Consider the following 24,091-nt stretch of genomic DNA (forward strand, 5'->3'; position numbering starts at 1 on the left):
GAACTTTAGCCGAGTCCTGGGGCACTGGAAGGGTGTCCGGGAGACTAAATGTAGGATCTCCCCTTCCTTACCAGAGACGTTCGCACTTATCCCAGTTGATGCCGGACCCGGATGCTTCCGAGTAGTGATCCACCTCTGCCATCACGTACTCTGCCTCCCCCCCTCGAGGACACAAAGACAGTGACGTCATCAGCGTACGCTGCCACCCTGAGGGTGGCTTCCGGCACCGCCCGATCCATCCCGACCCCCGCCATAGGCCCACCATCAATCCTCCTAAGGAAAGGATCAATGGCAAACACATACAGCAAGGGACTCAGAGGACAGCCCTGACGAATGCCAGACCCAACCTCAAATGGGTGGCCGACCCAACCGTTCACAAGCGGGAAAGTCTCAGCCCCCGTGTACAATGTCCTGAGCCAATTGACAAACCCCACTGGCAGGCCATATCTCAGAAGAACAGACCAGAGGTACTCGTGATTAACCCGATCAAACGCTTTGGCCTGATCCAAGGACAGCAGGTACCCCTCCCAGTGACCAGCCCTACCCTGCTCCACTGCCTCCCGGACACCTAGAACAGCACTAAAGGTGCTACGGCCTGAAACAGAGCAATGCTGGGCGCCCGAGAGGAGCCGGGGCGCAAACTTGACCAGCCGATTAAACAGCACTTTTGCCAGAACCTTCCTGTCCGTATTGAGAAGCGCTATGGGACGCCAGTTCTCAATACGGCTCGAGTCTTTACCCTTTGACAGAAGGATCAAAGCCGACCTCCTCATTGACTTTGGGAGAGTGTCCGAGGAAAGACACTCATTGAAAACCTCAGTCAAGAGGGGACTCAAGAGGTCCTTAAAGGTCTTATAGTACTCAGATGTTAAGCCATCCGGTCCTGGCGATTTTTGGAGCGCAAGCCCATCAATCGCCAGTTTAACTTCCTCTATGCTGATCTCCTCTGTCAAAACATTAAGGGAGATGTCATCCCCTGGCTCAGGAACAGCTTCAGCCAGGAAAGCCGACATCACATCTCGATCTAGATCCCTCTTTCTCAAAAGGTGCGAGTAGAAGGATCTGATGACTTCCAGAATCCCTGATCTGGACCTGTTCAGAGATCCCGTACCGATCAGTCCAGTGACAACTTTACGATTCACTGACATCTTGCAGTTTCTGTAAGGGTCGGGCGAGTGGTACTTCCCGAAGTCCCTCTCAAAAACCAAAGATGCGTGCCTATTATACTGGCACCCTTTGAGCAAAGACTTCACTCTGGAGATCTCCTCGCGGCTACCTCCAGTCGAGACAAGATGCTCGAGTTTCCTCCTCAGGCCCTGATAAAGACGGTACTTACTCAGGCTCCTGAGGCTAGAGAGCTGGCGGAAGAACCTTGCCGCCCTGATCTCCCACCACTGTGACTTACTGCTACAAAGATCCAGTAATGGTACCTGGCTCTGCAGAAAATCCTCAAAGGACTGTCTTATCTCTGCTTCCTCCAGGAGTGATGAATTCAGCCTCCATAAGCCTCTACCCATCCGGGGGGTCTCCGCAACATTCAGGGAAAACAAAATCAGACAGTGGTCGGAGAATTCCACCTCAACAACAGAAACTGGTGAAGAGATGGCTTCCTCCTTCAAATAAAACCTATCTATTCTAGACCTGCACTCGCCTCTATAATAGGTGAAACCCGCGTGGCCTGGGGTGTGCCGGATGTGGACATCCACCAGGCGAGCTTCGCTAGCTATGCTATTAAGCGCGACGCTATCATAAGTCAGCTTGCCTAGGGAGCCTCCCCTGTCACGGGTCCTCGTGACTGCGTTAAAGTCACCCCCAAAGATCACCTGCCGACTGGTAAAAAGGTACGGCTTGATCCTCATAAAGAGATCTTTGCGGTCCCGCTTGGTTTGGGGACCGTAGATGTTGATTAGCCGAAGCTCTTGTCCCTTCATGAGAACATCCAGGATCAGGCACCTCCCTATTTCTAACTCGATAACCCGTCGGCATTCAACCGCTGCGGTAAAAAGTACCGCCACTCCGCTATATGGCTCGGCCGCAAGAGACCAGTAAGATGGACCAGACCTCCATTCCCTCCTTGCCTTATGCACAGTTGCCAAATTTGGCAGCCTGGTCTCTTGCAAAAACAAAATGTCGGCTTCAACGCGGCCGAGAAAATCAAAGGCCGCAAATCTAGCCATATCAGATTTAATGCTGGCAATATTAATGGATGCCAGCATCAATGGAGCGGGTGCCGCCATCATTGGTGATTGAGTTAGATGGCTTTCTTCTTCCCACCCCCCTTCTCATCAGGGTCTGAGGATGACCCCTTGCCACGTTTCTTGGACACTGAAAGGTCCATGGCAAGGGGCTCCTCGACCTCGTCCTCCTTGCCACTGGGCTCTGGGCCAGCCCTCCCCCTGGAGGTCACCAAACCCCCACAAGAGGAAGGCTCAGCACCCCCTGTAGGCCCCATGCTTGTCCTAGGCACCTCTCCCTCTGCCTCCTCCAAGGACGAGAGAGCTTGGCACCTGTTGGAGAGCCCAACAAGAGGAGAGTTTGGATTGCCTTCCTGCACCTGGCCCGTTGCAGGGGAAGATTTCCCTTCCCTTTTTTTTCATTTTCTTGGAGCCCTGCTTACGCTTTTTCTTTTGCCACTCATCCTTGCCCTCACCCACACTTTCATAGTGGGAAGAATCTGAATAAGTGGCATCCTCTTCCCTTTGGATCCTCCTGACCTCCTCATCCAGCTCCCTGTCCCCTGGAGCCTCAGCCACATGATTTGCGTCCGGGGCAGGGGCCAGCATTGACCCACCTGCCACCTGGGTTTCCACCAGCTCCCTGCCCCTTCCGCGCTTCTCTTGGCGCCTTAGCTTGGCTGCCCCAGCATGTTTGTTCTTCCTTGGCTCCTGGGCTCCATGGCCTCTGCTGGTCCCCTCCCCTGCAGAAGCAACCTCACGGCTCTCCTCCGCTGGGGCCCTGACCGCATTGGCAAAGGAGCGCGGACAGCGGCTGAATGGGTGACCGAGGTCACCACACAGGTGACACATAATCTCTGTACAAGATGACCTACCTCGCCACACAGAGCGCACTTGATGACGTTACAGGCTGCACTCAAATGTGTGGGGTCGCCGCACTTGTGACAGAGCTTCGGCTGCCCCTGGTAGAAGGCCAAGATACGATCCCTGCCAAGGAAGGCCGCGGATGGTATGTGGGCCACCGAATTCCCTGAACGCTTAAGTTTTACCATAAATGTCCAGGCTCCGGACCAGATGCCGTGCTCGTCCCGGTTCTTATTGGGCATATCCACCACCTCTCCATACCGACTTTTCCAAGTCATGATATCGTAACAAGAGAGGGACTCGTTACGAGTCAAAACAGTCACTCTCTTGACTCCAGTCTGGCGGGTTACCACTTGTGCAGCGAAACCGCGCCAGCCGGGCTCGTCCTTCATCAACTCGTAGTTCCCCCAAAAGAGCTCGAGGCCCTCTGGGCGAACAAAGCTGATGTCGAACTCAGACGTGCCGTAAGGATGGATCAGGGCATAGATGTCATTTGCCCTGAAATCCATCTTCAGCAGAAGCTCCACCACCTTACTCCTGGATGGGCACGCGTCATTGCCTCTCCACTGAACACGAGCCACATTCCTACGGCCAATGTCCTGCCTGGTTGTCGGCAGGGACCAGACAGTCTCTCCCCTTTGTTCTCGGAAGGCACCAAGACGATGTCTCTCCACCCAGAGAGACAAATCCACAACTCTGCCCCCTACATTCATCGAGCTCTCCCCCCTCCTCAAGGCCTCCAGGAGGCGCCGTTGCAAAACGCCGTCCCCAGAGCCCAAAGACAAGGAGGACGCATCCCCCCTCCCTCCAGCGGCGACACTGGCATAACTTCTACCAGCTGTTGTCGCCGCTGGAGGGGTGACTGGATCCTGACCCACCCCCTGACTACCCTCCGAAGTCCCACCCACCCGTACACAAGGTGGCATACTAGACGGGGAACCGGGGACAGCTGTTCCTGCAGGAACAGGGGCAGCAGAGGTACCAACAGCCGCATCCATTACTTCACTCACTTCTCCATTAGCTGCTGGACCAGGACCCATGTTACCTTTACCGTTAACTTTCCCTTTATGCCCTGAGGGCAAGTCCATGGCACTTCCGATGGGTGGCTGAAGATGCACTTCAAAATTTCTTTTGACATTGGTGGCTGTAGCTCCGCCCACCTTAGCCACTCTAGGAGTTGTAGTTTCTCCAACTTTCCTTTCAGCAGCAGAAGAAGGATGTTTACCATGTGTGGGAGGATCGGCAGACCCAGCCACCACCCACTGCGCCCCCTCTGCACCGGAAAGGCACTTTAGGGACACAGGGGGGACAGCTAAGCCACCATCGGTGGGACCTGGCGCCGGACCACGCCCCCCTCCCACTGGGACGTGACCAACAGCGCCAGCACCTCTGGACTGGCCGCGACTCTTCGCTTTCCCAACGCTCTTCTCCACCTCCTTTACTCCTCCATTCCCACTACTAGCACAAGCGGGCTTGGAATTTTGGGCCGCATTAACCCTCTCTTCCCCAGTCCCCTGCACCGGACCCACCACAGAGCCCGGGACTAGGAGCTCAGGGTTACCACCCTGGTTTGACTTTGCAGCCAAACCAGAGTGCTTGGTGACATAGACAAACTTTTCTTGAATATACGTTTTTTCCTTTTTCCTCCTCTTCTTGTTTGAGGTTTCTGGGGGCAAATCCTTTCCAAAATAGCAGGACTGCAGCCTCTCTGGGGACTCTTGCAGCTGTATCTGCCGCATTTCAGCGCCCCCTCTCCACTGCTGCTGCAGCTGTCATCAGTGTCCTCTGAATCCGACTCGCCCGACGTGGAGGGCAGGCTGACCTGTTCAGTTGGGATGCTGGGCCCAGCAGTCCCACCTGGCAGTGATGATTGCTGCTCCCCAGAGCACCCAGCTCGACCAATCAGATTCCACCGAACTGCTGCTTGAGTGCCTGGCAGAACGCTCTTTTATAGCAGCGCTGCTCACAGACGCCATTTTGCTAAACCTCTCGTCGTTTAACAGTTTTTCTTTGAAAGGTCCACTTCTTTCCAGTATCCTTACCCTCTCCTCCGCATAAAACTCAATAGCCTCCTCACAGGCTTCAATCTGCCGCGATATGGCCAGTTTCCTGGTGCGGGATTTTGCCCACTTCGCATCATGGCGGGCAGCGTGCAGCTCCTGCCTATATTTATTCAGCTGCCTCCCGACATGTCCATAGTCCTTCATATATTTGGCGATACGGGTTGCCACATCCGTTACAGACTCGCCCTCCCTGCGATCAGCCCAACTTGCCTGCGTACGTTGTTTTTCAGGATGGTCCTCCACTCTCTTCCTCTGGCTCCGAGTCATCTTGGGCTCCTCCAGGGGAGTCAGGGTGACATTGCTGCCACTCTGACCTGATCTTCTCCCCTCCTGGGGTGCAGTCCTCCCTCCCCCCGACCGAAGCCGGAGGGAGGAGGTCCGGGACTCCATGGCTGGAGCAAGCCCAGCAACTGTAGACTTTCCTGGGTAAGATTCCTCTCACTGGTGACCACACCCTGGATCCTGCAGAGCTCTCCCACACCCAACCTTCTCCAGAGCTGCACTCACTATTCTGCTGGTGGAGTCACTGTGTACATACATTACTTATCCTGTACTGATCCTGAGTTACATCCTGTATTATACTACAGAGCTGCACTCACTATCCTGCTCGTGGAGTCACTGTGTACATACAGTTCGGGACGCGCCAGGCTACGGCTCAAGCCATGAATCCACTCCGTCCAATTCCCCACCCAACCTACCTACCTCCCAAAATGTGAATATATACATATGAACACATTATGAACTCAATAAACCTACAACAATAAACCAAGATACCTATTATGCAATATAACATAACCCAAAAGCTTACGTCCAGCTCACCTGCAATCCTGCTTCTTTCGATTTTGCCCAAATCAAAACTAAAAGGCTTCATGGCGCACTTGTAGCCCCCCACCGGGATTGGAGATGATAAGCACAGACATAACAATGCATGTTCCCTTTCTTTTGAAATAAGTTCTCCTTGGTCCACCTGCATAGGAACGGGTCTGATTCTGCATGCTGGAGCCCGCAGCGTAATCCAACCCTGTGCTCGGCTGGTGTCCGCGCGTACCTGACATTTTGTCTCTTCTTCTGTACTGCCGATGAGTGAGCGGACATGCGAATGCTCTATTGGTTTGATTTGGTGTGGAATGCCGCGGATCGTTCGCGTGCGAGACTATCGTGGATTCCGCAATTCAAACCTGGTTGTGTGCAGAGGGCCTTATTCTTGTCCTAGACTTCCTTAATCTGCCCTTGAGTTTGAGCCTTCATAAAAACTGCCCTGCCCTATCCCTCCTCTCTCCCTAATCTGTCCCTCCTCTCCATACTCTGACCCTAGAAAATTCAAGAAAAGACTATCCCTAACAAAAAACAAGCCCTCTCCATAGGAGAGAAGCCTTAGATGTGCCCAGCCACTCATGCTCCACAGAACGTACCTTCACCAGGCCACCCAAGATGTTTCTACATACTGTATCCACTGGATTTTCTGCTCCATTGAGATTAAGCACCGTGCACTCCAGATGTGGAACATGACCACTAGGCTAACTAGAAATAAAGTGCCACGGTCCCCACCACCAAGGCCTCTGAAAGGCCCATAAGCCCACTCCGCATATGCAGTGTCAAAGGAGCAGGCCCTCAGCCAAGGAGACAGCGGGCAGAGAAATAACCTTGTCATGGGGCTCTATCGTCTCCTCACTACCGGTGGCTAGAAACTCGATATTTTTACCACTGGGGGTTTCACAAATGGGTAACCGAAGTTACCTGAAGTCCTGTTTGTCACTCTTGATGCCAACCAACTGTCCTCTGCGGCGGATGTCTCAGATGTAATAAAGTAGTCCACACACAGGGTATTTTCTGAACGAGAATCGGGAACGTTTGGTCCTGTCCGTTTACTTAAACTCTTGGTATGAAAATCAATAAAACAGTCTTTGTACAGAAACAACTTGTAACCCAACTTGGGCCCAAGCCAGAGCGGCAGACCATTGTTTGGCGTCTTGTTTCTCCCCACTCACCAACCGACTCCTTGCGGCTCACTGCTTCCTTACCCAACTCCACTTCTCGGACACATGAGCACACTTTTGTATCATACTACACAAAGCGATACATTTTCCAGACAACACGAGACAACATTAACCCTTTCATGCCTGCAAGTGCCATACACATATCTCTGATGCATTCCACAAACAAGACGATGACATAAGACGGACATAAAACATGTATTCTGAGGTCTTGGAGGAGACCCCTAACTCTGGGCCACTACACATAGGAGAGGTCTGCCAGCCGAGGCCAGCCTATGGAGACCCCTACCCGTTGGCATACCACCATATTAAAGGGGCACTGAAGCAGGAAATGCTCTATGCTTTCCAGCACGTCGCTGCACTCCTGATGGGGGCAACCCCCTATCAATCAGAGGCCTGCTCTCTAAGTTACCCCTTACATATAGTCTCCCATGAAAGCCAAGTCCTAAAACCTTAAGGGGACACGGAATGAATTCAGTAAACACAAGCTTTATACCAGATACTCTCTTGGGCAGTCCTTGGGCACCAAGGGTGTCTTGAAACGGGTCAACAGGACTCTATCATTAAGGAGCCTCTTTGTTAGAGTCTTGATCTCCCACATCCCTAGGCCCTACCTTCACAGCCAAGGTAGTGTAAGCCTGGAGATATCCATGCTGTATGCGAAGGTCCTTCGCTCGCCCTCCAGTCTCCCATTTCTGGAAGAAGAGCCAAAACCATCCCCAGCAGGAGTAGACCCACGGAGGAGCCCTCTCTTGCCAGAGGTTGCCTATGTTGATCTTAAAAAAGGTGTTTACAAGACACACCACAGAGTTGACCATAGATAACCCCCCAAGTCTTCTCGTGTGATACGTAACATCTCTCCTGATTAGGTTCAACCTATTCCCCCACAACCTTACCAGCCAATTAAACAGCACTTTTGCCAGAACCTTTCTGCCCATATTGAGAAGCGCTATGGGACGCCAGTTCTCAATATGCCTCGAATCGTTACACTTTGACAGAATGATCAAGGCCAACCTCCTCATTGACTTAGAGTGCAGGAGGAAAGACACTCATTTAATACTTCCATCAAGAGGGGACTCAAGAGGTCCTTGAAGGTCTTATAATACTTAGACGTTAAGCCATCTGGACACTTACTATTCACTGACATCCTACAGTTTCTGTAAGGATCGGGCGAGCGATACTTCCCTTTCAAAAACCAAAGATGCATGTCTATCCTGCTAGCACTTCTTGAGTAAAGCTTTCACCCTGGAGATCTCTTCATGGCTATGTCCAGTCGAAACAAGATGTTCGAGTTTCCTCCTCAGGCCCTCATACAGGCGGTACCTGTCCAGGCATCTGAGGTTGAACAGCTCTCGGAAGAACCTCTCAGCCCTCCTCTCATCTCTCACCACCCCTCTGGGTTGGGAGAAGATCCATTACTTATCCTGTAATGATTTTGAGTTACATCCTGTATTATACTCCAGAGCTGCACTCACTATTCTGCTGGTGGAGTCACTGTGTACATACCTTACTTATCCTATACAGATCCCCAGTTACATCCTGTATTATACTCCAGAGCTGCACTCACTATTCTGCTGGTGGAGTCACTGTGTACATAGATTACTTATCCTGTAATGATCTTGAGTTACATCCTGTATTATACTCCAGAGCTGCACTCACTATTCTGCTGGTGGAGTCACTGTGTACATAGATTACTTATCCTGTAATGATCTTGAGTTACATCCTGTATTATACTCCAGAGCTGCACTCACTATTCTGCTGGTGGAGTCACTGTGTACATAGATTACTTATCCTGTAATGATCTTGAGTTACATCCTGTATTATACTCCAGAGCTGCACTCACTATTCTGCTGGTGGAGTCACTGTGTACATAGATTACTTATCCTGTAATGATCTTGAGTTACATCCTGTATTATACTTCAGAGCTGCACTCATTATTCGCAGTAACTTTGCTCCCCCACAATTCTACATACGTGAAGTAACCATTATTGTGACCCTTTCCTTTCAGTGCGCTCCGGGGATACTGTAAAACACTTCAAGATCCTGCAGCAGGACGGGGGTGAATATCACTTGGGCTTGTCAAACTACTTTGCGGATCTTAATAAACTCATTGAATTCTACAAAGTGAAGACAGTAGCAACTGATCTACTATTGACATCTCCTTGTCAGAAGGTGAGTGGCCACTAGGTGGCGCTTTATTTTGGAGGGGAGAAATACAATCTTGTTATTAAATTTCAGTATATTCTACTTCTCAATGCAAGGTGACCATAAATGTCACAATATCATGCTGCAGGGCAAGTAGACAGAGACAAGTCACTGTAGGTTCATCTTCATCTATGTGGCTGCTCCTTTAAGAGTCAGGCTGACATGGAAAATTTTTAACATTTGATTTCTGCAGCCACCTTCAGTGTTCACATACTGCCTCAGAGCTGCACTCATAAGGCTACTGTTATTGGACAGTCAGCAAGCTTTTATCATGCAGGTAGCAGATAGTTCTTTCAAACATTATATGACTGTACTGTTCATGGTGTTAAGAGGGCAGCTTCCACAATACAAACTACAAGAGAACCTCTATGCAGGCACTGAAGAAGAGCAGAAGGATTTCAGCTCTGAAGCCTGTAGAACTGTGAATGCAGATCTATTGTATAATTTGAGTTGTATTTGAGGATCAGTACAGGATAAGTAATGTATGTACACAGTGACCTCACCAGCATAATAGTGAGCGCAGCTCTGGAGTATAATACAGGATGTAACTCAGGATCAGTACAGGATAAGTAATGTATGTACACAGTGACTCTACCAGCAGAATAGTGAGTGCAGCTCTGGAGTATAATACAGAATGTAACTCAGGATCAGTACAGGATAAGTAATGTGTGTACACAGTGACTCCACCAGCAGAATAGTGAGTGCAGCTCTGGAGTATAATACAGCATGTAACTCAGGAGCAGTACAGGATAAGTAATGTATGCACACAGTGACTCTACCAGCAGAATAGTGAGTGCAGCTCTGCAGTATAATACAGGATGTAACTCAGGATCAGTACAGGATAAGTAATGTATGTATACAGTGACTCCAGCAGCAGAATAGTGAGTGCAGCTCTGGAGTATAATACAGGATGTAACTCAGGATCAGTACAGGATAAGTAATGTATGTACACAGTGACTCCACCAGCAGAATAGTGAGTGCAGCTCTGGAGTATAATACAGGATGTAACTCAGGATCAGTACAGGATAAGTAATGTATGTACACAGTGACTCCACCAGCAGAATAGTGAGTGCAGCTCTGGAGTATAATACAGGATGTAACTCAGGATCAGTACAGGATAAGTAATGTATGTACACAGTGACTCCACCAGCAGAATAGTAGGATTTACCATTTGACCCATGCATTGCTCTCTACCATGAAGTACTTTACATTTTATTTTCCCCTTCTAGGCATAGTTTTGCAGTGTTATTTGTGTGGGCATTATACAGCGGTATAAAACTAGAAACGAATTCACAACTTAACCTGCTCACTTTTTCTTACTTTTTATTAAGACTGTTTGATCTGTTTTAATGAAAACTATTTTATATGCCTAATCTCACGTTTTGCTTTGTCTTCTGTATTAAAAAATGTAATTTTTTACATTTCCAAAAAAAAAAAAACCTAGAGGCAGCCAATCACATTTGTAGAAAGTAAAGTGGCAATGTTTTCTGTATGCTCTGCAGGATGACCCCACAGCTACTGAACTGAGCCCACTTCCAGTCGATAAGTGGGAAAGACCTCGGGAGGAATTCGAACTGACACGTATGCTGGGATCGGGGTACTTCTCCAAGGTCTATGAAGGGTATTGGCTTCAAGGATTCAAAGCAAGGGTGGCAATTAAGACAATTAATCAAGGTGAGTGATGGAGGATTTAAAGGGTATGCTCACTTTCAGATGACTACTATTTGAAACCTTGTTTCTTCAAGGGATCCTGACAGTTTAACCCCTTACATGCCACAATCAATAGCAACTGCAGCATGTAAGCCGATGACAGGAGGAGGGGGATCTTCAGTCACTCACACAGTTCGATCGCAAGATACCAATGGTTTCCCATGGCAGCCAGAAACCTGACAAAGGCTACCATGCCTGCCATGTAAATCAGCCTATTAAGCCTTTCCTCCAGCAGAGGCTAATAGGCTGCTGTCATAGGCTTAGTAGAAATAATGCAGTGTACTATCTGAGCAATCGAACGATTCCACCAGGGACTAAAAAATAGTGTCAAAGAAAGCTCAATTAAGTTTAATTTAATTGAAAGAAAAAAAAATCCAGTTTAAGGGCTTATTCAGACGACCGTATATCGGACGGGTTTTCACACCTGGCCGATATACGGTGTCCCTCTCTGCAGGAGGTGGAGGCTGGAAGAGCCGGGAGGAACGCACTGAGTTCCCGCCCCCTCTCCGCCCCTCAGCATTATTTGCAATGGGAGGGAGTGAGATGGGGGCGGAGCTAAGTCCCATCCCCCCCATTGCAAATAGTGGGGAGGGGCGGAGAGTGGGCGGGAGCTCAGTGCACTGCTCCTGGCTCTTCCAGCCTCCTCTCCCTGCAGAGAGGGACACCGTATATCGGCCGGGCGTGAAAATCCAGCCGATATACGGTCGTCTGAATAAGCCCTAAGAAATACACATTTCTCCCCATAAAAAACCTTTTTAAACAGATAAAATACAAAAATGTAAAAAAAAAAGTGCACATAAAGTATCATCACATTCGTAATGAAAATACTTAGTTATTGATCTCGCACAGAGAACGGCGTAAAAAGAATTTTAAAAAGTGATGCCAGAATTGTTATTTTTATTTTGTTTGTTTCCCAAAAACCATAATAAAAAGGAATCGGAAAGTCACATGTACCTCAAACTAGTATCTATAAAAACTACAGCTCTTTCCGCAAAAAACAAGCCCTCACAGAGCTCCAGAGCCAGAGAAATAAAGATGTTCTGGGTCTTGGGGATTATTCACGGCCGGCCGATATTCGCTGCCCCTCTGATGCATTGGTTTACATTGCATCAGTGCACAGAGGTGTATTTCCACGGCGTAAAAGTGCCCAAGAGGGGGCGCTACCACGCCGCCAGCGGCAGCTGCATAGATTCCTATGGTAAACTATGCTAGCTGCTGGAGAAAGGAGGTGGGAGGGAGTTTAGCACTGTGTCTGCTAAACTCCCGCCCTCTTCTCTTCTCCCCTTGCCGCTGTTTGCAATGGTAGGGGGTGGAGCTAAGCTCTGCCTGCTGCGCCCCTTTTCATTGCTCTCTGCGGAGAAGAGGAGGGGGCGGAGCTCATCCCACCCCCTCCCATTGCAAATGGCCAGAGGGGAGAAGAGAGGAGGTGAGCCGGCGAGGGGAAGGGAGGCCTCAGCGTATATGCGCTGGGCCCTTTGCCATTCAATTGTTTTTATGATGTCAGCGGGCGCACGTAAAATGCCTACTGGCGTGTAAATGGACCCTTAGAATGCGACGATGCGGAGTCAATTGTTTCCCTTTAAAAATGTATTTATCATTGAGCAAAAGTAGTAAAAATCTCTATAAAATTGTTATCGCAGTAAAGAAAGTCATCAGGCTATTCTTACAAAAACAATGGTGGGATTTCTGGATGTTTTTCCATTAACCCCCCCCCCCCCCCCCTCCAGTCCAGCAACAAGTCAACAAGTAGCAGATGACAACCTCAGTTCTCTACTCTCTATATGGATTCCTTGCTGCTCAATCCACTTTATGCTATTGCCATGACTGACCATTAGGTGGCAGCATATGCATAAAGAACACCTATAGAGCTTCAGCGTCTGGTCATGACCTCAAATATGTAGAGCACCGACTGACTATTCAGGTTAAACCTCTCATCTGCCCAGACTACAATGAACCAAGTGTACCGTGAACTAAATATAAATGATTCATAGTTGTACTTAAAGGGGAAGTGTCACCATTTCTCTTCCATTGTATAATATAGTGTTATGTTTGCCGAAATGATGACACCCCCCGCTTTAAAAAGCAAGATGGCAACAATGAAATAAACATTGAATACAGCACTTCAGCTTCGGATGTTGTACTATATTATTATAGCTCGCTGCAATGAATGGAAGCCCAGATGCCATAACTTTGCACTCCTAACATGCAGGATGTCATGTGGACATTCCAACCTAAATGTTGACGTCCCATGTTTATGGGCAGAGGAAGGTTGACTATAGGAATAATATATACAAGTAACATACAGAAAACATAGAGGAGGGGGAGAGAAATAGTATATACTCTGTAAGTAGGACAGTGGCCAAGTGCAAATGGCACATTTTAGTGCAACATCCTCTTTAGATACATTCAGGGGCGTAACTATAGAGGGTACAGGGGATGCAGTTGCACCCAGGCCCAGGAGCCTTAGGGGGCCCATAAGGCCTCTCTTCTCCATACAGGGAGCCCAGTACTATGAATAAAGCATTATAGTTGGGGGCCCTGTTACAAGTTTTGCATCGGGGCCCGGGAGCTTCAAGTTACGCCTCTGGATACCTTTACAGGGGTGTAAACATGGAAGAGGAAATGAATGGGGCCCTTGGAGGGAGGTGGCCAGCTCTTGTTGGCTGCATCTACTGTAGGTAGCCATAAGTTTTGCAAACACAAAGGTTTGTGTAAAGGCTCTATGTAAGTACATAGAAAGGGCAGAGAGGCGAAAGCAAACACTAAGCCTATCTGTCCTTGGAGGCAAAACTATGCCCCGTAATGTTTGCTATGGGGCTCCCTCTCTTCTGTGCACGCCTCATACCATAGGCGATAAAAGACAGTATAAGTTAACAGAGAAAGGGCATCTGGCGTAAGAAGTGGCAGATATTGAGATTATACACAGCAGTACCACTCTTTACTACTGCCATAACCAAATGTATTTCATGTGCATCAATGCATCAGCACAAGTACAATGTTTTTTAATACCCCCCCCCCCCCCATCATTCTTCAGACGTGACCACGCAGGAAGCCTTTGTGAGGGAAACATCATTTCTGAAGACCTTTCGGCATCGTAACCTGTTATCCCTGTATGCCGTATGTTCAGTAGGAAACCCCTTTTATATAATCACTGAACTTCTCTCCAAGGGGGATCTACTGAAATTTCTGCAAAGTAAGTGCCACTGATGTGAAATATGGTTGTTCTATTATTATTACCCTTGTTTACCAGGGTGCAGTACGAGTGCCTGCCACACAAAGGATGCCCTCTTAGTGCCCCCTTCACTGTAGTAATGCCCCCATACAATAAAGATTCCCATTTAGTGTCCCCACACAGAAAAAGTGCTCCTAATGATGCCTAACTGCCCCCACAAACATCGCTATATTGCCTGCAGTGTTTCCCCCCACAATAAAGAGTCTCCCTTAGTTCCCTTAGTGATGCCCCTCTAGTGCTCACACACAAATGCTTCCTTAACGCTTTCCAATCCACTGTCTGATGTCTAAAGACATTCTGATTGAAGGCTGTACAGTTCCGACATTGGTAGACGTCTGGCAGGGTATTCTTACTGTACATTACTGGCTGCTCTGTTGTCGGGGGGCCTCTCCGGCATGTCACATACTGCAGTACTGGCTCTATCCAGCAGATGGTGCCATTGTATAATGGCAGAAAGAGAAAGCCCCCTAGGAAACTCTGAATCCAAAATTGGATTGCAAAGGGTTAATGCCCATTAGTGTTTGCTTAGTGTCCCCACAAACAGATCCCTCTTTAGTGCCTCCAGAGATTTCCTCATAGTAGATTACGCTTTAGTGCCTACATACAAATATCAATCCATGATGTCCCCTTCGTGCCCCACATAGATGCCTCCTTAACATTCAGTTGCTATCCTCAGAAAGAGATCCCTCCTCAATGTCTCTAGTGGCGCCACACCAATGGTAAATTCCCCTTTATTAGCCACATACAAAGATTAATCCTGGATTTCCTATTAATGCCCCACACACAAATGCCTCCTTAATGCCCTTAGTAACCCTACTGCCACCTCCTTAATGCCCTGCACTCAGGTGCCTTCTTAGTGCTCCCAGTGATGATCCACCACAGTAGATTCCTCCTTATTTCCATTAGTAATGGCCCTAGTCCCCCCATACATGCCTACTAATTCTCTCATTGATGCCCTCCATGGTACAGATTCTCCCTCAGTTATACTAGTGATGCCCTCTTAGTGCCCCCTACACGCAGATGACTCCTTAATGTTCAGTTACTGCCCACACAAACAGATCCCTTCTCAGTGACTCCAGTGCGCTATAATAGATTACCCTTTAGTGCTACCAAAGATTAATCCTTGATTTCCCATAAGTGCCTGCTTAGTGCCCCACATACAGGTAACCCCCTTATGCCAGAACTGATGCCCTCCGCAGTAAGAATTCTCCCTTAGTGCCTCCCAAAATCAGACACGTTCTTAGCGCTCCCAGTAATGTCCGCCTCCACAGTAGATTCCCCTCCTATCCACTGGCGATAGTGCATTGTGTTACTCGCGGCAATAATCCACCTGCGAGTAACACTATGGAAAGTGCAGCCCCCTGTCCACGAGCGGAGAATCATAGCGATTCTCTGCTCGTGGGACTCATATCACGGCATGCTGCGATTTGGCGCGATTCTCTGCGGTGAGCCTATCTGTCAGTTCTCTCCCCTGCTCCCCGGCTAGCGATATTCCGCCTCACCCATGGACAGGGGGCTTTAATTCTTCTAGTGATGCCCCCTAGTTCCCCCACTCAGATGCCTTCTTAGTGCCTGCATTAATGCCCTCCTCAGTACAGATTCTCCCTTTGTTCCCCTAGTGATGTCTCCTAATGCCCCATACACAATTGCCTCCTTAATGCCCTCCACAGTAAAGATTCTCCCTTAATACCCCTACTGACACCTCCTTAGTCCCCCTCACTCAGATGCCTTCTTAGCATCACTCCCATTGATGTCCACCATAGTAGATTACTTCTCATTTCTCCTAGTGATGCCCACTAGTACCCCCCACAGATGCCTCCTTAGTCTTCACATTGATGCCCTCCCCAGTATAAATTCTCCATTAGTTCCCCTAATGATACCCCCTTAAAAGCTCTCAGACATAGATGTCTATTTAGTGCCCAAAGATCCCCCCACAAAAAAGTGCCCCTCAGTGCCTCTGACTTAAAACAAAACCAGGAATACTGAGCTGTCCCATTTCCATTCTTCAGGCCTCATGAAGCACTGATTGACATGTACCCATGAAGGGGAGTTCTCCTTTAATACCTCATTTTGCCCCTTACCATCACCTGTTGGATTTTCCTTTAGATACGGAGGAAGAGCAGCTCAAGGTGGACGAGCTCCTGGATATAGCCTGGCAGGTAGTGGACGGGATGCATTACCTCGAGACAAAGAATTGTGTCCACCGTGACTTAGCGGCCAGAAACATCCTCATCGGGCACCACAACATCTGCAAGATCGCGGATTTCGGCATGGCAAGGTTTATTAGGGTAAGAAAAGATATTGTGGCACATAGACAGGGGTGCTCCAAGCCTTTATGTTACCTGAGGCAAATTGTGAAAGGGCGCCCCCCAGCAAAAAAAATACTCATTTTACAGAATAATAGTGCACCCAGTAGTTGAACAATAGTAAGTGCCCCCCTTAGCGGTCCCAGTAACAGCAGTGACCCCATTAGTGGTCTCAATAGTAATGGTGACCCTTGTAGTGGCCCCAGTAGTAATAGTGCCCCCCATAGTAGTCACAGTATTAATAGTCACTCCCTAAATGGAACCAATAGTAATAGCGACCCTGTTAGTAGTCACAGTAGTAATAGTGACCCCCGTTAGTGGTGCCAGTAGTAATACTGACCTCCATAGTGGCCTCAGTAGGAATAGGGACATGTTAGTGGTCCCTATAGTAACAGTTGCTCCCATAGTGGCCTCAGTATTAATAATGACCCCCATAATGGCCCCATTATTAATAGTGACACCCATAGTAGCCCCAGTATTAATTGTGACCCCTATAGTGGCCCTAGTAGTAATAGTGACCTGATAATACTGGTGCCACTATTTGTACTGAGACCACTAAGAGTGACCCACATAGTGGCCCGAGTAGTAACAGTGACCCAATCGCCCCATAGTGGCCCTATTAGTAATAGTGGCCCCAGTATTAATAGTGACCCCATAGTGGTCCGAGTAATAATAGTGAAGCCCCTAATGGCCCTAACAGCCAGGCAGCAAACCAATAAGCATTTCACTGACTCAATTGCTAGTTCCGATCAGGCAGCCACCGCTGCTGTAATTAGTCTGTGCCCCTCCCCCCCAAAGTCTTCACTGCATATAGGATGGCTTCTGCATCCAGAAATGTGGATGTTGGAGGCAGAAGGGTGCGGGCTAGGGGTCACAGTCTGTTTATAGTAGAAATGGCCAGATGACTGGAGCTGCGGGCAGAGTGAGAGAAATGCTTGTAAGGGTGCTGCCTAACTTGCTCGCAGCTGTCAATTGCTTTTTACCGCCCATTAATTTGGCCAGTAAAAAATAAGCATTGGCCAGGTGGTAACGCTAGCTCCGCCCCTCTGAGGTTCTGCAGACCGCCACCATAGGTGGCAGGCTCAGGTTGCCTTATAGTTGGGATACCCCTGTGCATAGGGAAAGCCCAGCCCTTGATATCCACACTGTGGTAAGAAAAGGTTTAGCACGGAACAGTTCCTGTTGCTTCCTTTCATGCTAAAATTCCATTTACTGGCAGCCACCCCTAGGGGGAGCTCACTGCATACAGACATATACAGCTTTAAATGAGTTCTGTAGGAGCTACATAAATCCATATGCAGGGAGCTCCCCCTAGCGGTGGCTGAAGGCTGACAGAATTTTAATTTTTAACTCTATCATGGTGTAAAATGAAGCTGAGGATTTGGAGCTCAGTTTTCTACATTTGCATTATAAATAATACAGCTGTGATACTTTATTGTTTTTCTTCTTCAGGATGAAACTTATATATCCAACTCCAAGGAAATACCTTATAAATGGACAGCGCCCGAGGCATTGTCCTATGGTCGGTATACCCTTAAGTCAGATGTTTGGTCCTTTGGAGTCTTATTATATGAGATAATGTCCCGGGGGATGATCCCATACCCAGGTAATTATGGTAATTATGTTCCTGGTTCCCAACCTCCTTGTATATATTCATATGGACCATGCTGGTATAACCTGGGTATCTCCTGTATATAATTATATATGTACAGCTGGTATAAGTTATATATCTCCCTGTATATGGTGATATGGACCATGCTGGTATAACCTGGGTATCTCCAGTATATAATTAGATATGTACAGCTGGTATAAGTTATACATCTCCCTGTATATAGAGATATGGAGCATGCTGGTATAACCTGGGTATCTTCTGTATATAATTATGTATGTACAGCTGGTATAAGTTATACATCTCCTGTATATAGTGATATGGAGCATGCTGGTATAACCTGGGTATCTCCTGTATATAGTGATATGGAACATGCTGGTATAACCTGGGTATCTCCAGAATATAATTATATATGTACAGCTGGTATAAGTTATATATCTCCCTGTATATAGTGATATGGACCATGCTGGTATAACCTGGGTATCTCCAGTATATAATTATATATGTACAGCTGGTATCTTAGACATCTCCTGTATACAGTGATATACAACCCCAACACTAAAAAGTTGGGCCTCTGTGTAAATGTAAATATGCAATGATTTTGAAATCTCTTCTAACCATATTTTATTCACAATAGAACATCCAACACATCAGAGGAGGAAAGGGAGATATTTTTTCTTTTCACAAAAAAAATAACTGTGGGCTGATAAGAAGCTGGATGGTCCATCTCCTCTTGAGTCCGCGGGACACATTGTCCGTAGTTTCCAAAAAGAATTTCAAATTTTGATTCATCTGACCACAGAACAGTTTTGCATTTTGGCCCAGAGAAGACACGGGTGTTTCTGGATTGTGCTGATATACGGCTTCATCTTTGCAAATACAGCTTTAGGGTGCATTCAGACGACCGTATATCGGCCGCGTATTCACGCCGGTCAATATACAGCATCTCTCTGCAGGGGAAGGAGGCTGGAAGAGCCAGGAGCTGTGCTCTGAGCTCCCGTCCCCTCTCTGCCTCCTCTCCACCCCCTCTCCACCCCTCTGCACTATTTGCAATGAAAGGAGGAGGTTCAGCAGAACAGCTGAAAAGCAGAACCACACGCTGTGTTCTGCCCATGGAGATCTGATTACAGCTAATAACATTGTTACAGCTGTTCTCAGTTCTCAGCCCCACCGCGAGAATAGCTGATAAGCAGGACAGCACTCTGTCTGCTGTCTATGGTGCTAAATTCTCCATGGGGAGCCTGTGGCTGAACAATGGAGCTAATTACAGAGCATAGACCTCCTGCTGAGTTCTGTAACAGCTCCCAGAAGCTCATTTGCATGTAAATGAAGCTAATAAAGTACTAATAGCAATTAGTGCCTTTTAGTACTTTATGCAAAACGATCCGGATCTTTCAATCTTTTGAAAGATATCTGTGTGTGTGAATGGGCCTTAAAGGCCTTTTAGACAGGATGACTGTGGGGCAAACGATGCCCGACACTTGTCCCCGCACATACTAGCTTTCGTGCAGGAGCACGTCTTTTTGTATATATATGGGGTTGTTTTGGGAAACATGTTATCGACTTCACAGAGGGGGCAGTATAGAGTCAACTAGGAAATATAAGCCCAATTCACAGACGTGACTACCACTAAAAACGTATTTTATTAAATATATTAAAAGACATAAACTGGGCACTACAAAGACAACACACAGCAACCAGGTACCTCCAGACACAGATTCGTTATAGGAGGATAAGGACCTGGAGTTATTTGATACTTGATAAGCGATAAAAAAATGTTTTATGATAACAAACAAAAACACTCTACCCAAGATGGATTCAAAAAAGCAAAGGATAATTCAATATAGGAGCCAAAAGAGCTGGTTTATTCTATGTGTAAACAAGGCAGGGTTACCATTTGGACTCTCACTTGTGATGGAACACTATCACTATCAGTGATCAGGACTCAGGCTCCAACAATTGAGCGTCCTGAATTGTTATGGGTGTCGACAAGACAGGATCACCATCTAGGTATTCACTTATGATGATCAGTACTTGAGTAAGCCAGTACAAATACTCAGATCAGTACTAGAGTTGGTCAGTACTTATACTCTACGCGTTTCACCATTAATTTGTTGGATCATCAGGAGATACAGTACTTGAGTCATAGGTTCAAAGGTAGAGGGAATGAGAAATCCCCGAGAGAACATCAAACTGATATATAAAAAGCTGTATCTAAGATGAATACAGCAAAACTTGTGTAGTGATCAGGATAAATATCCTTATTATAGGAGAGTTCTATACTCTCAATTAGGGCATTAAGGTAACTCTTAGGGTTGGGGGCCTGCCAAAAGGTACCTCTAAGCAAGGAAGCTTATCTTGTGTGCTAGCGGTTAATAGCTAGATGATATATGTAGGTACATAACGAGAGGTGTTTATTTCAAAGTATGCCCGTCAATACACGCACAGAGGTAGAGTAGAGTGTCCCCGAAAATGTGGGGGGGCACTGCTCTCAAATATCTGAGCGCTAGAGAGATGGTATAATGCTTGTCATGCACAAGTAGGATACTCAAAGTAGTTAGCGTATCGAGTTAGAATTTAGGTCATCAATATGGGGATAAGGCATAAAATTATGTCCTGATCTCCTGACCCAATTAATTGCACTTAAGCAAACAAGAATAGCTAAAGTGCTAGATTCCAACCCAAAGTGCTCGCATTAGAGGTCATTGGTGTGGAGGTATGACATTAATATAAGTCAAACTCTCCTGACCTAATTGTAGAAGCACTTTTAGATGTCCAAATTGCTCGCATAGAGGTCATTAGTATGGAGGTATGACATTAATATAAGTCAAACTCTCCTGACCTAGTTGTAGAAGCACTTTTAGACGCTGTGCATGCTCTCAAGATAGACAAGCCATAAAGCTAGTTTCCTAGTAGTTAGATTTCAGGCAAGCAACCCCAGCAAACCCCCCAGATATAGGGCTCAAGAGAGAGCAAAGAAAAAGGTATGACCCATCGCCTTGATGGTAGGCTAGGGAAGGCGATGGGTCATACCTTTTTCTTTGCTCTCTCTTGAGCCCTATATCTGGGGGGTTTGCTGGGGTTGCTTGCCTGAAATCTAACTACTAGGAAACTAGCTTTATGGCTTGTCTATCTTGAGAGCATGCACAGCGTCTAAAAGTGCTTCTACAACTAGGTCAGGAGAGTTTGACTTATATTAATGTCATACCTCCATACTAATGACCTCTATGCGAGCAATTTGGACATCTAAAAGTGCTTCTACAATTAGGTCAGGAGAGTTTGACTTATATTAATGTCATACCTCCACACCAATGACCTCTAATGCGAGCACTTTGGGTTGGAATCTAGCACTTTAGCTATTCTTGTTTGCTTAAGTGCAATTAATTGGGTCAGGAGATCAGGACATAATTTTATGCCTTATCCCCATATTGATGACCTAAATTCTAACTCGATACGCTAACTACTTTGAGTATCCTACTTGTGCATGACAAGCATTATACCATCTCTCTAGCGCTCAGATATTTGAGAGCAGTGCCCCCCCATATTTTCGGGGACACTCTACTCTACCTCTGTGCGTGTATTGACGGGCATACTTTGAAATAAACACCTCTCGTTATGTACCTACATATATCATCTAGCTATTAACCGCTAGCACACAAGATAAGCTTCCTTGCTTAGAGGTACCTTTTGGCAGGCCCCCAACCCTAAGAGTTACCTTAATGCCCTAATTGAGAGTATAGAACTCTCCTATAATAAGGATATTTATCCTGATCACTACACAAGTTTTGCTGTATTCATCTTAGATACAGCTTTTTATATATCAGTTTGATGTTCTCTCGGGGATTTCTCATTCCCTCTACCTTTGAACCTATGACTCAAGTACTGTATCTCCTGATGATCCAACAAATTAATGGTGAAACGCGTAGAGTATAAGTACTGACCAACTCTAGTACTGATCTGAGTATTTGTACTGGCTTACTCAAGTACTGATCATCATAAGTGAATACCTAGATGGTGATCCTGTCTTGTCGACACCCATAACAATTCAGGACGCTCAATTGTTGGAGCCTGAGTCCTGATCACTGATAGTGATAGTGTTCCATCACAAGTGAGAGTCCAAATGGTAACCCTGCCTTGTTTACACATAGAATAAACCAGCTCTTTTGGCTCCTATATTGAATTATCCTTTGCTTTTTTGAATCCATCTTGGGTAGAGTGTTTTTGTTTGTTATCATAAAACATTTTTTTATCGCTTATCAAGTATCAAATAACTCCAGGTCCTTATCCTCCTATAACGAATCTGTGTCTGGAGGTACCTGGTTGCTGTGTGTTGTCTTTGTAGTGCCCAGTTTATGTCTTTTAATATATTTAATAAAATACGTTTTTAGTGGTAGTCACGTCTGTGAATTGGGAAACATGTTATGCTTGAAAAAGGCCACCAGGCAGAAACGGTGTGCATTTTACTGGCTGGAATGAAATAAAGGATTTCTTTTATGATAAACCTTTGATGCTGCTATTGCAATCTTTGATGTCCTGGATACGCTCTTGGGATCGTGGTTCAGGTTCCTACTAAGTGGCTTTTGCCTGTGAACTCCCCTGGCTGAATGCAGCTGTGATACAGTGCTGCTGGATATCCTGCTTTATTTCCTCTGATCATACGCTATGGGTAGTCGCTCCTCTTCCTCCATCTTCACCAACATGGAAGGTGCTTCCATACGGCTCTGTGTTAGTCCGCAGTAGCAGGTAAGATGGAACCCTACTCTAACACAGATTGAAGAAGAAGACTCCTTCCCATTCTCAGACACTCACTTTTGTAACCTCACTTGTACCACATGACGCAGCAGGAAAGATACATTCAGCATGCAGCAGAGCTGACAGGCAATGATTTTAGGGGAGTTAACCCTTCGGACGCTGCAGCTGTGAAACACACATACAGAAAATTGTATGACAGATTTGCACAGTGCATTCACATGAGACAGAACATGTATGACATTTATGGAGGGGACCAGAATGTTGTTCTAGGACACTAGAGAATCATTAGCTCTCAGCGGGGAGGCTGCAGGAGATTTCTCTCCTCGTGCTCCCCCGCCCCTCTCCATTGCCTTATCACAGCGGCCGTTCAGTACTGAATGTCCGCTATTTACACTGAACGATGAGCGATCAGCTGAACGGCTATCGTTTATGTTGCATCTCCTGCAGCCACACCATTTATGCTGAAATCTCTTGCAGCCGCCCTGCTCCCCTGCTGGCCGCTCTGTGAGCGAACCAGCACTTCTAGCATCCATGCAGGAGCACGGGAGCGAGGACACCCAGCTTAATGCAGTGACGCCTGAGGGCTTATAGATCTCGAGAACTCAATATTGACCGTCGGCCTTGTCCCTGGCACACATGAATTTCTTCAGATTCTGTGAATCTTTTGATGATATTATGTACTAAAGATTCTGGGACATTCAAAGTCTTCACGTTTTACGTTGAGGAACATTTTTCTGAAATTGATTCCACAATTTTTAGACAGTTTTTCACAGATTTGTGAACCTCCGACCATCTTTGCTTCTGAGAGACTCTGCCTCTCTAACATGCTCTTTTTATATAGCCATGTGACACTCCAGCTGTTTTTCCTTAGTACCAGTTACTTTTTCAGCCTTTTGTTAACCCTGTCCCAACTTTTGTGAGGTGTGTTACTGCCATTAGTTTCCAAATGTGTTAATTTTCTTAAATTAAAAGGAAAAATGTCCAAATTTCACCTTCTGATATGTTTTATGTTCTGTTGTGAATAAAATACATTTATATGACATTTCCAAATCATTGCATTTTTTTTTTACATATTACACAGCGTTCCAACTTTTGGGGGTTAATTGGGGTTATATACATCCTGTATACAGTGATGGTATAACCTGGGTATCTCCTGTATATAATTATATTTGTACACCTGGT

At 46.8% G+C, this 24,091-nt stretch overlaps 1 protein-coding gene across 2 annotated transcripts in view; it reads left to right on the top strand.

Moving 5' to 3' along the window:
• PTK6 (protein tyrosine kinase 6) overlaps nucleotides 1-24,091 on the top strand; it is a 40,775-nt gene that overhangs the window by 13,444 nt on the left and 3,240 nt on the right. For both annotated transcript variants that reach the window (XM_066588029.1, XM_066588030.1), the window contains exons 3-7: nucleotides 9,104-9,267; nucleotides 10,803-10,974; nucleotides 14,045-14,203; nucleotides 16,349-16,530; nucleotides 18,001-18,154. In XM_066588029.1, coding sequence (XP_066444126.1) covers nucleotides 9,104-9,267; nucleotides 10,803-10,974; nucleotides 14,045-14,203; nucleotides 16,349-16,530; nucleotides 18,001-18,154 — 831 coding nt within the window. The remainder of the gene's footprint in view (nucleotides 1-9,103; nucleotides 9,268-10,802; nucleotides 10,975-14,044; nucleotides 14,204-16,348; nucleotides 16,531-18,000; nucleotides 18,155-24,091) is intronic.

Source organism: Eleutherodactylus coqui, chromosome 13, assembly GCF_035609145.1.
Source record: "Eleutherodactylus coqui strain aEleCoq1 chromosome 13, aEleCoq1.hap1, whole genome shotgun sequence".
Lineage (NCBI taxonomy): Eukaryota > Metazoa > Chordata > Amphibia > Anura > Eleutherodactylidae > Eleutherodactylus > Eleutherodactylus coqui.